At 41.4% G+C, this 11,548-nt stretch overlaps 1 protein-coding gene across 3 annotated transcripts; it reads right to left on the bottom strand.

Annotated features, from left to right (window-relative positions):
- Nucleotides 1-6,045: 6,045 nt before the first annotated feature.
- On the bottom strand, nt 6,046-11,270 carry CTSV (cathepsin V). Of its 3 annotated transcripts, none has more exons than XM_032840477.1 (8): nt 11,216-11,270; nt 9,922-10,058; nt 9,501-9,623; nt 9,257-9,403; nt 8,873-9,097; nt 8,023-8,188; nt 7,217-7,334; nt 6,046-6,442 (listed from the first exon to the last, which is right to left on the bottom strand). In XM_032840477.1, the coding sequence occupies exons 2-8, from the start codon at nt 10,045-10,047 to the stop codon at nt 6,340-6,342; spliced, it is 1,008 nt and encodes a 335-aa protein (XP_032696368.1). In that variant the 5' UTR covers nt 10,048-10,058; nt 11,216-11,270; the 3' UTR covers nt 6,046-6,339. The 3 variants fall into 3 exon arrangements, with proteins under 3 accessions (XP_032696368.1, XP_032696369.1, XP_032696370.1); XM_032840478.1 differs by lacking the exon at nt 11,216-11,270 and adding an exon at nt 11,059-11,156; XM_032840479.1 differs by lacking the exon at nt 11,216-11,270 and adding an exon at nt 11,047-11,140.
- Between the last annotated feature and the right edge of the window lie 278 nt (nt 11,271-11,548).

Genomic DNA, 11,548 nt, shown 5'->3' with positions numbered 1-11,548 from the left:
AACTACTCTAGACTTACTGGTCTTATTGAGACATCTGTATGTCAGAGGCTGGGAAATAAATCCTACAAAAATTTAGGAGCTTCCCATCTCAGTAAAATTTCTAGGTGTTCAGTGATGTTGAGCACGTCAAGGTATACCTTCTAAGATGAAGGATAAATTGTTGCATCTGGCCCCACCTATAACCAAAAAAAGAGGGACAATGTTTAGTGGGCTTCTGTGGATTTTGAAGGCAATATATTCCTCATTTGAGTATGCTACTCTGGTCTATTTACTGAGTAACCAAAAGAACTGTTAGTTTTGAGTACGGCCCAGGATAAGAGAAGGCTTTGCAACAGGTCCAGGCTGCTAAGCAAGCTGCTCTGCCACTTGGACCATATGATTCAGTAGATCCAATGATACTTGAAATGTCAGTAGCAGAAAGAGATGTGGTTTCAAACCACTGGCAGGCCCCAATAGGCAAATAATAAAAGCAGACTCTTAGGATTTTGGAATGAAGTCATGATATCCTCTGGAGATAATTACTCTCCTTTTGAAAAACAGGTTTTATCTTGGCCACTGGGTATTAGCAGAGTATAACTGTTTAAAAACAGGCTGCCAAGTTCATGAGCTGCTTATCATGAACCAGGTGTTACCTGATCCACCAAGCCATAAAGCCAAATGTGCATAGCAGCATTCCATTATCCAGTAGAAGTGGTACATATGAGATTTGGTCTGAGCAGGCCTTTAAGGCGCAAGTTCCATTAGGAAGCTGCCCAAATGCTCATAGCCCCCACTCCTACCTTCTTTCTCCCAGCCTCCAACTGTGGACTCACAGGGAGTTCTCTAAAATCAGTTGATTGAGGAAGAGAAAACTTGGGACTGGTTTTCAGATGGTTCTACATGATATGTAGGCACTAAATGAAGTAGACAACTGCAGGTCTATGAGCTCTTTCTGGGCGTCCCTGAAGGACAGTGGTGAAGGGAAATCCTCCCAGTGAGCAAAGTGTTGAGCATCTGGTTGTTCATTTTGCTTGAAAGGAAAAACGGCCAGACATGCAATTATATACTGATTCATGAACTGTGGCCATGGTTTGGATTCTCAGGGACTTGGAAGAGTCATGATTAGAAAATTGCTGACCAAGAGGTCGGGAGAAGGAGCACCTGGGTGGCTCAGTTAAGTGTCTGCCTTTGGCTCAGGTCATGATCCTAGAGTCCTGGGATCGAGTCCTGCTTTGCGCTCCCTGCTCAGTGCGTTGTCTGCTTCTTCCTTTGCCCCTCACTCTGCTCTTGTGCTCCCACTCTCTCTCTCAAATAAATAAAAAATCTAACAACAACAAAAAAAAGGAGGTCTGGAGAAGAGGTATGTGGATAGAGCTCTCTGAATCAGCAAAAAGCATGACTATATTTTTGTTCCATGTAAATGCTCACCAAGGGGTAACCTCAGTAAATCAAGTGGATAGAATGACCTGTTCTATGGCTACCAGTCAGCTTCTTTCCCTAGCCACTGCTATCATTGCCAGTGAGGTCATGAACAAAGTGGCTATGATGACAGATGAAGGTTATGCATGGGCTCAGCAATACGAATGTAAGCTCCAAAAGGGAGGGACTGTGACTATTTCTTTTGCTGTTGTGTCCCCAGAGCCAACAGTACTGCTGAATGAGTAAATACACAAATTACAAAAGTTTTAAAACATAGTACTGAGAAAAGAGACAGTTCTTGGTAATAGTTTCTCATTAACTTATTTAAAAAGAGTGATGATCATGAACATTTGGGAAATTAAAGTTAAGTGATGGGAGATACACACACATATTTTTGTATTACTAATTGCTTCTTAAAATCCCAGAAGTTTTTTGGATTATTTATTTGACAGAGAGAGACAGAGTGAGAGAGGGAACATAAGCAGGGGGAGTGAGAGAGGGAGAAGCAGGCCTCCCATTGAGCAGAGAGCCTGACGTGGGGCCTGATCCCAGAACCCCAGGATCATGACCTAAGCCAGAGGCAGACATCCAATGACTGAGCCACCCAGGTGCCCATTTTTTAGATTTTTAATCAGTCAAAAAGTAACTGAGTTTAGGAAATAACACCAATTTAAAATTTTATAGACAAAACATAAGTGTGGTCTTATCACTGTAACTTTCATCAATTAAAAATTACTAATAAAGGGGCACCTGGGTGGTTCAGTCGGTTAAGCATCTACCTTCAGGTCAGGTCATGATCTCAGTGTTCTGGGATCGAGTTCTGCCTTAGGCTCCCTGCTCACCAGAGAGCCTGCTTCTCTCTCTTCCTCTGCTGTTTCCACTGCTTGTGCTCTCTCAGGTTTTCTCTGTCAAATAAAATCTTTTAAAAATCACTAACGGAAATAGGGCAGGATTTTGTAAATATACTTTGGAGATGGTGATGGAAATGTGTGCACCAAATGGCCTAATTACAGTAGTTTCCTCTTCTCTGTGGTTAATACATTCCCATACCTCCAATGGATGCCTGACACTGCAGATGGTACCAAACCCTCTATACAAGTTTGACTTTTGAAAAACACAGGGCTGAACTGTTCAGGCCCACTTTTTTTATATACAGTATAGTTTTTTTGTTTTTTTTTTTTAAGATTTTATTTATTCATTTGACAGACAGAGATCACAAGTAGGCAGAGAAGACGGCAGAGAAGAGAGGAGGAAGCAAGCTCCCCGCTGAGCAAAGCCTGATGCCGGGCTGGATCCCACAACCCTGCGATCATGACCTGAGCAGAAGGCAGAGGCTTTAACCCACTGAGCCACCCAGGCGTCCCTATACAGTATAGAGTTTTTTTTTTTTAAATTTTATTTTTTATAAACATATATTTTTTTCCCCAGGGGTACAGGTCTGTGAATCGCCAGGTTTACACACTTCACAGCACTCACCATAGCACATACCCTCCCCAATGTCCATAATAACCCCACCCCCGCCTCTCCCAAGCCCCCTCCCCCCAGCAACCCTCAGTTTGTTTTGTGAGATTAAGAGTCACTTATGGTTTATCTCCCTCCCAATCCCATCTTGCTTCATTTACTCTTCTCCTACCCCCTTAACCCCCGTGTATACAGTATAGTTTTAATGAGTTAAACATAAAGCTCCTCCCACATGCTTCTACACAAGGTTATAAACCCTTTTATGCTAGTGAAAAGGTCACTTGAAAGACATATACAAACTATAATTTTGATTAAGTTAAGCACCGGAGTATTCCAATAGTTTTTTTTTTGCTTTGTTTTTAAGATTTAGAGAGAACATGTGTTGGGGGAGGGAAAGAATCCTCAAGCACACTCCCTGCTGTGGGGACCCTGAGATCATGACCTAAGCTGAAACCGAGTCAGCCACCCAGCCAAGCCATTCCAGCACCCCTCCAATATGCTTCTACATGAGTTTGCATAGACTCTTATCTCAAGATTTTATTTAAAGTAAGTTATATACAAGTGTGGTACCAATGGTTTAAGCATATAGCTTATCTCATATGTGTAGGCCCACTTACATATGAATTCTTTTACATTAGTATGTTTTCCTTATGACTTAACATTCTTATTATAAAAGCACAGAGTATGTATAATACATAAAATGTGTTGTTATTGGTAGTTTCTGGTCAACAGCAGGCTGTTAAGATTTTGGGCAATCAAGTTATACAGAATTTTAACTGTATAAGGTGGGGGTAGGGTTGGTACCCCTAAACCCCACATTATTCAAAGGTCAACTGTACTTTTTTCCTATATATACATGTAGTATGATAAAATTTAATTTATAAATGAGGTACAGGAGAGGATTAACACTAAAATAGATGGTTATAATACTATACTATAGGGGAGCCTGAGTGGCTCAGTTGGTTGTCTGACACTGGTTTTGGCTCAAGTTGTGATCTCATGGGTTTGGAGATCAAGCCCCAAGTTGGGCTCCATGCTCATTGGGGAGTCTGCTTGAAGATTCTCTTTGCTCCTCCTTCCACTCTCTTTCAAAATGAATAAACCTTTAAAAATATAATGAAGTTATGTGAATGTGGTCTCAAAATCTTATTGTACTCACCCTTCTTTTCATGTAGGATAAGAGTGCCTACGTGATTAAGTTGAAGGACAGGCATGCGATACAGCATTAGGTTACTGACCCTCTGTTAATCTGTCATGCTGTTGCCTGAAGCCATGGAAAGTAAAACACAGTGGGGGCTGGGGGGGGGCACTTCTATACTGTGAGCACTTTTCCTTCCCTAACAACATGCCCGAGTCATAGCTACAAACCCACATAAGCCAATTCCTCCTTCATAATTTGCCAAATTTTCTCACCTTTCCTTATTTCCTTTAACTAGGATAAGGAACCATTTGGACAAGTAAATACTGGTAGTCTGTTCTTCAGATTAGATTTTTATAGTGATAAAACTTGTTTCCAGCTCTCTTTATTTCAAGTCTATTGGCTCCTTTGAAATTCTTTCAGATGATAGATGTGGTTTGATACTTTTCACAAACTTAAAGGTTTTTGAAAGTTACAGAAACATCAAATAGTTTAGACGTCTGAGGAGTCCTCTGCTTTGACAGACTTGGAACTTTTTTAAAGAAAAAGCCATCACGGGGCACCTGGGTGGCTCAGTGGGTTAAAGCCTCTGCCTTCGGCTCAGGTCATGATCCCAGGGTCCTGGGATCGAGCCCCGCATCGGGCTCTCTGCTCAGCGGGGAGCCTGCTTCTTCCTCTCTCTGCCTGCCTCTCTACCTACTTGTGATCTCTGTCTGTCCAATAAATAAATAAAATCTTTAAAAAAAAAAAAAATAAAAAAATAAAAAAAAAAAAAAAAAAAAGAAAAAGCCATCACACTTTCCTTCAGTTGAGCACCCTGAGATTTCCATAGTCTTGAGTTGTTTCAGGATTCAGGACAGCATTCTGAGTTAACCTCCTGTTGCAAGATGAAGGAATCTTTTCTCAGAGAAAACTTGTGTGGTAAATTTAATTTTCCCAAAAATGGCCAACGGACAAGTTATTGAAGGTTTTGGGATAAAAGGTGTCTAGCTGTCCTCCATCTCTCATTCTCTTCATAATAGATTATGGCTAGATTAAATATTTCACCAGTTTATTCATTGTATTTTCTTATTTGATGAGAAGCATGAAATTTTTGAATGCATATATACATGTTTCTTTAGCTTGCAGAATGTATATATACTTTTTACATTTCTCCCCTACTAAAAAAGATATATTTTTATAGAATAGGTTAAGAAAATGATCAATCATAATCCACCCAAAAGTTGGCATATTTCTGTTCCATCGTTTCAGTATACAAAAATATTGTTTTATTTGTACTTACTGCCTGTATACAACCATATGGTTAGGCTGTTTTGTTCTAAGTTTATTTTTAATTCAGAGATTAGGCAGTTAAGTCCAAGTTTGGCCTAGTGATCACTCATCCATTTTCCCAGGCTGGGGGACTATTTTTGTAGCTCATGTTCATCTCTTGTGGTTCTTTTAACACATTCTTCCAGTTCTTACCAAGCATCTGAGACTTGGTTTATCACAGCCATTAAATTTACTTTTGCTAACACAAGGTAACCAATAATGCTTTTCCTAGAGGAGTTATTTGGAAAGCCATCTTGGCAGAACAAAGACAAAACAGATTTGGTAATCCAGAATCTATCCTCATTCATCTGTGAACTAGTGACAAGGTCTTTACCACCAATTCAAAGAGATTGCTTCAGTAACTGGCTCTGAGATTTTTTTATCCCATAACCTTATTAAGTTTTAAACATCTTGAATCAAGTTGGTCTCCTTTTCTAGTATCTAAAACCTAAGATTCTGCATATCTATTCACTATTCTAAAGCGTGAATTGTTAAACTATTAAAACTTTAATAAAACAATTTACCTTTGTCCTTCCAGACTGTCACATTTTGCCAGATTCAAGGATTGGGTCAACAGAGCCAATGGGCAGCTAACACAAAATCTGCGTATTTTTAAGATCCTGAGGGCCACCCACTGTCCTCCTAATGTACCACAACATATTCAGATATGTCTTTATAACCCAGTTATATTTCCCAACTACACAAAAAGTAAATGGAAAACTGAGAAGTTCCACCTCTACATACTGAATTAAATTTTATTTTAAAAGGTAAAGTTTTATATATTCTTTGAAAAAATGAAAATTCAAAAGTTTTAGAATTAAGTAATGAAACTTCAACATTATAAAGCTATTTATAACAGTAATTAAAGTAGTGGTAATGTTTTACCCTTATAAAAATGTCACAGAATTCAAATCACAACTTGGATCCCCAACGATTCAAGTGTCTTATCTTATACAATAAGGGTTTGGTCAGTTTTAAGATAAAATCCCCCCAGATATGCTGTCTTCAAGTCCTCTAAATCTCCGGGTCCATCAGCTCACAGTGGGATAGCTGGCTGCTGTGGCAATTCCACAGTGGTTGTTCTGGTCTTTGGCCATTTTTACGTAGCCATTACAGCCCCATTCTGGACCCCAACTGAAAGAAGAGCATATTTTCTGTTTTATACAAAGAATCAAGTACACATTAACTTCATTAATAATAATAGTTAATAATTAAAATAGGGCTTTCCACTTACCAGGCACTATTCTAATTCCTATTACATACAGTAGTAAGCATGCTAATTCCCATGAATCCTTAACATTTAAAGACAGGAAACTGAGGCAGAGGTACAATTCCAACATACCAGTCTATTTCTACACGCTATCTTATACCTCATCTCAGTTAAGAATTTTAGTGGCAAAAACTGATCCTGACAACCCTCAAAGCCTTGGAGTTGGAAAGTAGCATAAAATGGCAGGACCCCAAATGATAATAGGAAGGATGCACAGAGCCCACTGGACTCTTGGAAAATCTTTCCAACTTAAAGAGTCAGCAGTTATTTGTGCTCAGTGTATCTTGCTGAAAAACTGGACACAGAAAAAGGAAACCAGCCCTTAACTCTATAGGTGCAACATACTTTATCTGAAACTCTTGGGGCCCGATTTATTTATGAGTAAAAAAAAAAAATTTAGAATTTAGAAATGTAATGTTTACAAATACATTGTAATTCCAACACTCTTGCTACAAAATCTTGTAATCAAACATCAGCACGTTTTACTTTTATAAAAATATCAGCATGCTCACTCTTAAGTGGGGGAAAGACTTCTGGGATTTCGAAGTTGAACTTTTTTGGACTTGAAATCAAATACTGATTCCAAACAAGCATGTCCTTTTCAATTTAATATATATATAACATTTGGAGTTTTATACCTGTTCTTGACAATCCAAAATTTATTGTTATTTGAATCCGTTCCTTCAAAGCCATAGCCAACCACCAGTACACCATGATCCAGGTCTTTGCTGCTGCAATCTGGATCAAAATAAATGCCTAGGAGAATAAAATTCAATGTCAGGGTAAGAAGCTCCAAGTGACACATGATAGTAACTCACCCTATCTACCAGTTAAGACAGACATCTCAAAATTCAATTAAAATTAAATGTTATAAACAAATTCCAAACTAATGCTTAAATATTTACCAAAAAATTGTTATGGCTCATAAAAAAGGAGAAGTCAAACTCAACTCACTAGGAATCAAAATTAAACTAAATCCAAGATATTTTCTACTTGAAAAAATACAAAGATTTCTAAAGGTAAGATCTAGTTACCAAGGCTAAGGTGATTTAGCCACTCCTATTTAGCATAATCCTTTCTATTCCTAAAAGGAAGTAGCACAGGACAAAGTTAACACTTGAGCCACAGGGTTCTTTACAGTTCTAAGTAAACATTTTTTTTGAAAAAAGGTCCAACAATTGGACAGTAGTTATGTCAATTATTTATGGAATTACATAATTCCATACATTTATATTTATTCCATAAATACATACATTTAAAAATATTTAAGAAGAGTCTGTCATGAGAAAATGCCTAAAGTATGTCAAATGGAAACATCACTATTATTAAATGCACACTCAAAATTCTACAGTCTTGGAAAGCAGGACTCCAAACCAAAAAGTCAACTGCGGTGTTTTCCAATTTTGCCCGCCTAAATTTCTACAGTAAAAATATCAACACCTACCTGATTTATAGAACTGGAACGATGGATGGCCTGCATCAATAGCAACAGAGATGGGTCCTACAGTTGCCACTGCCTTCATAAGGGCCCTCTCTCGTTGAGGGATGTCCACGAAGCCAGTGTCATTGGCAACAGAACACTCAGGCTTGTAGTTACAGCTATCTGTGTCCTTTTAAAGGTAAAGGGGAAAGAGACTTGATCACTAGGAGCTGAACATGAGTTCTAGGACCTCAAGACTCAGCAGTTTGCAGTTTGTTTTTTTTTAAATGTCATTAACATATAATGTATTATTTGCTTCAGGAGTACAGGTCTGTGTATCATCAGTCTTACACAATTTACTGCACTCACCATAGCACATACCCTCCCCAATGTCCGTAAGTCAGCCACCCTATCCCTTGCCTTCCACCCCACAGCAACCCTCTGTTTCCTGAGATTGAGTCTTTTATGGTTTGTTTCCCTTCCTGGTCCCATAGTTTGCAGCTTAATGATTTCCAAGTCAACTTTGTTGTAAGTCAACAGCAAAATAGTACTGGCTGATTTGAAAGTGAAAATCGGCAGTATGTTTTTTTTTTTTCAGTGAAACCCAAGTCTACCTGTCCATAAGAAATCTTACACTATGGAGATTATGTCCAGAATGGTATATAAAGTCTCCAAGTTACACAGAAATAAGAAGAGCTATACACTAACCATCTATTCAGAGAACCTGTGCAAAAGCTGATAATTTATAGTGGCCGTTTTCTGTCAGTTTACGTCTAAAATGTGAAGGCTGAATAAAGTGCCTGTTATCTTTGAAAATGTTCAATACAACTTTCAAGAGGAGGGCTGGAATAACAAGATAAGGAACTCCATTTACCCTTGCAAGATACGGATAGGATTCTTCTGAGTCCAGGCCTCCGTTGTCCTTAATATACTGGAAGGCAAAATCCATCAGGCCACCACTGCAGCCCTGATTGCCTTGAGACCGAGAGCAGTCCACGAGGTTCTGCTCACTCAGTGACACAAGTTTACCAGTTTTCCGGAACATCTGTCCTTCAAGGGCACCAGTTGCACTAAAAGCCCAACAAGAACCACACTGACCCTGAAAATAAAAAAGTTACCAGTTTACAAGACAACAATAGCCCATATACCTAAATATTCTTAAAACAAAAAAGCAAACTGATGTCACTCCAGTCTACCAAAGCTAGGACACTAATTCCTTTTGGCTTTACTCTTAGAAGGAGACCTAGTATTATCATACCTGATTCTTCACAGGAGTTACATAGCCTTTCTGAGTCCAATCCACAGATTTGGGGATCTCAGCAAAGAGAGGTTCTTGGAACACTTTCCCTTTCCTGTGTTTCTGGTTTCGAAAGCCATTCATCACCTGCCTGAATTCTTCATTGGTCTTAAGGAAAAGTAAGTAAAATGTTGAAAAAATGAGGTTATTCTGCTAAAGTACAGAGAGGAAGCACAAAAAGTTCAGCAATCCAAGCTACACTCACCATGTCACCAAAGGAATTCATTGCCATCGTGAAGCCATGTTTCCCTTGGCTGTATTCCCGATTATGCAGTTCAATCATTTTCATATTCTTCTCCCACACTGCTCTCCTCCAACCTTCTTCACTCTAGAGGCAAATATGTAATATACCTTTATTTCTACTTAAAACCGAGCCCATCCTCACCAAATGGATTTGCAGACAGATCGGGAGAAAAACCATAGCCAGGGATGGCTTTTTATTTCTGCTGGAGCTGTTCTCCAACAACCATACAACAGGAATTATGCCCGTATTATACTCAATAATGGGTGCCATTAAGTTACGGCCTTGGTAAAAGCTGATCTCTGGATGCTACTCTCTGCCTATAAATGCCCAGCAAGGAGGGCCTTTCTCTCATGGTCCCTCTGGACAGTTTCATGTTACCAACCATGCCATATAATCTCCTGTGCGTTGCCTTCCACTGGTACCACTGTGAATCTAAGCTTTGGTCGAGTTCTGGAGCTGCTGAGGCTATTCCCAAGCAAAGGGCAGTCAGGAAGAGTGAAGGATTCATGGTTCAAAAACCTAGTAAAGAGAATGATATGAATATTCAATGAGATGGATCCTTTTTAAAAAGCCATCCTATTTTGTCCTGAGATGCTGTGGAGTAAAAACGCTTAAATCATCCTCCCAAATATTTACAGGTCTGTGAAGAAGGCTATGGATGTGGGTGGAGAAAACCAGGCCAAGGACTTAAAACAGTGGAGGTAGAGGTATGATTCAGCCATCAACTGAAAAACAGGCTGACAAGTGCTGTAGGAATTTAAACTGACTTCATTGTAACAGCGCAGTGACAATTCAGATTTTGATAGGGGTCTCAGAATCTTAGAAATCTAAGAAACTGTTGATCCAAGTTATTTACTGAAAATACCGAGGTGACCCAGGAAATCTTGTTTATCAGGACACCTGATCGCAAGTAAGGGCAGGGAACCCCCAAGACTTAGGTAGCCACCTCACACTTTTCTTTTACCCTAATGTACAGCACGTCGTGAGACAGATCTTCGAACCGCCGGTTCCTGCACTGATAACTTTCTGAAAGGCCTTCCCAAGAAGTTGGGCAGGAGTGCGCAGTCCCCACATTTGGCCTCTGCCGCCAACCCTCCCATTCACTCCCCCAAATCGAGGACGTGGTCATGAGGCACAAAGGAGTCCCAAGCCCCCAGTTCCCGACCCCGACCTGGCCAAGGCTCTGCCAGGGCTCAGAGCACGGTCCCAGGCGGGGCCAAGAGCGGCGCGGCAGGCGGGGCAGGCGGGGGGCTCTCCATCCCGCTCGTCGCTCTCAGCTTCCAGAGGATGTTGATGCACGGCCGTGCAAGGAGTGCCGGGCCCCGCAGCCAGTGCGTAAGTCAGGCTGCCACGTAACTCCTTAGCCAGGCCGGGTCCCGCCGCGGCCCAGCTATCGGACCTGTGCCGCCACGGCCCGGAGGCGGACCGATTCCTGCACAGCCCAGGGCCTCCCAGGGGACTCCGCGCCTCCCTGCGTTCCCTAAACCGTCCTCCCCCGACTTCCCACCTCAAGGTTTACAGGATCCAAGCAGCGTCGACTCAGCCGCCTCACCTCCAGGGATGCAGATGCTCTTATTTACGCGGATCGCACCCGCCCCTCGCCAGAGCCCCGGGGTGGACACCCCTCCTTTAGTCCCTGTCCCCGACGCGGTGGGTCCCCACACTGAGACGCTGACCTACGGCGTCCACAGCTGCGCTGCGCAGGCGCACTTCACAGACGAACGCAGCCCTTCCAGATAGCCGAGGCTTGGGATTCTGACGCAGCTGCTCCTGACTCAGCCTTTAAGGTCTCTGGATTTCTGTCCGATCGGCCCCGCCCTTACCGCCTGCCCCCGCGGCGATTGGCTGCGCCGGCCTGTGGGGCAGGACCTCCATGCGTGGGACTCCCAGCGCGTGACGGGGCTCGGTCTCAACTTGTCCCAGGGCAGCTGGGACCTGCTTTGGTGGGCGCAGGGATGTTGCGGAGGAGAGCAGCATACATTGTACGTTGTATGTATTATATATTGTAT

This window comes from Lontra canadensis, unplaced genomic scaffold (assembly GCF_010015895.1).
Source record: "Lontra canadensis isolate GAN:19392208 unplaced genomic scaffold, GSC_riverotter_1.0 scaffold113, whole genome shotgun sequence".
In the NCBI taxonomy this organism is placed as follows: Eukaryota; Metazoa; Chordata; class Mammalia; order Carnivora; family Mustelidae; genus Lontra; species Lontra canadensis.
The sequence above is the reverse complement of the archived record's forward strand: the minus strand, read 5'-3'. Positions and strand labels throughout refer to the sequence as shown.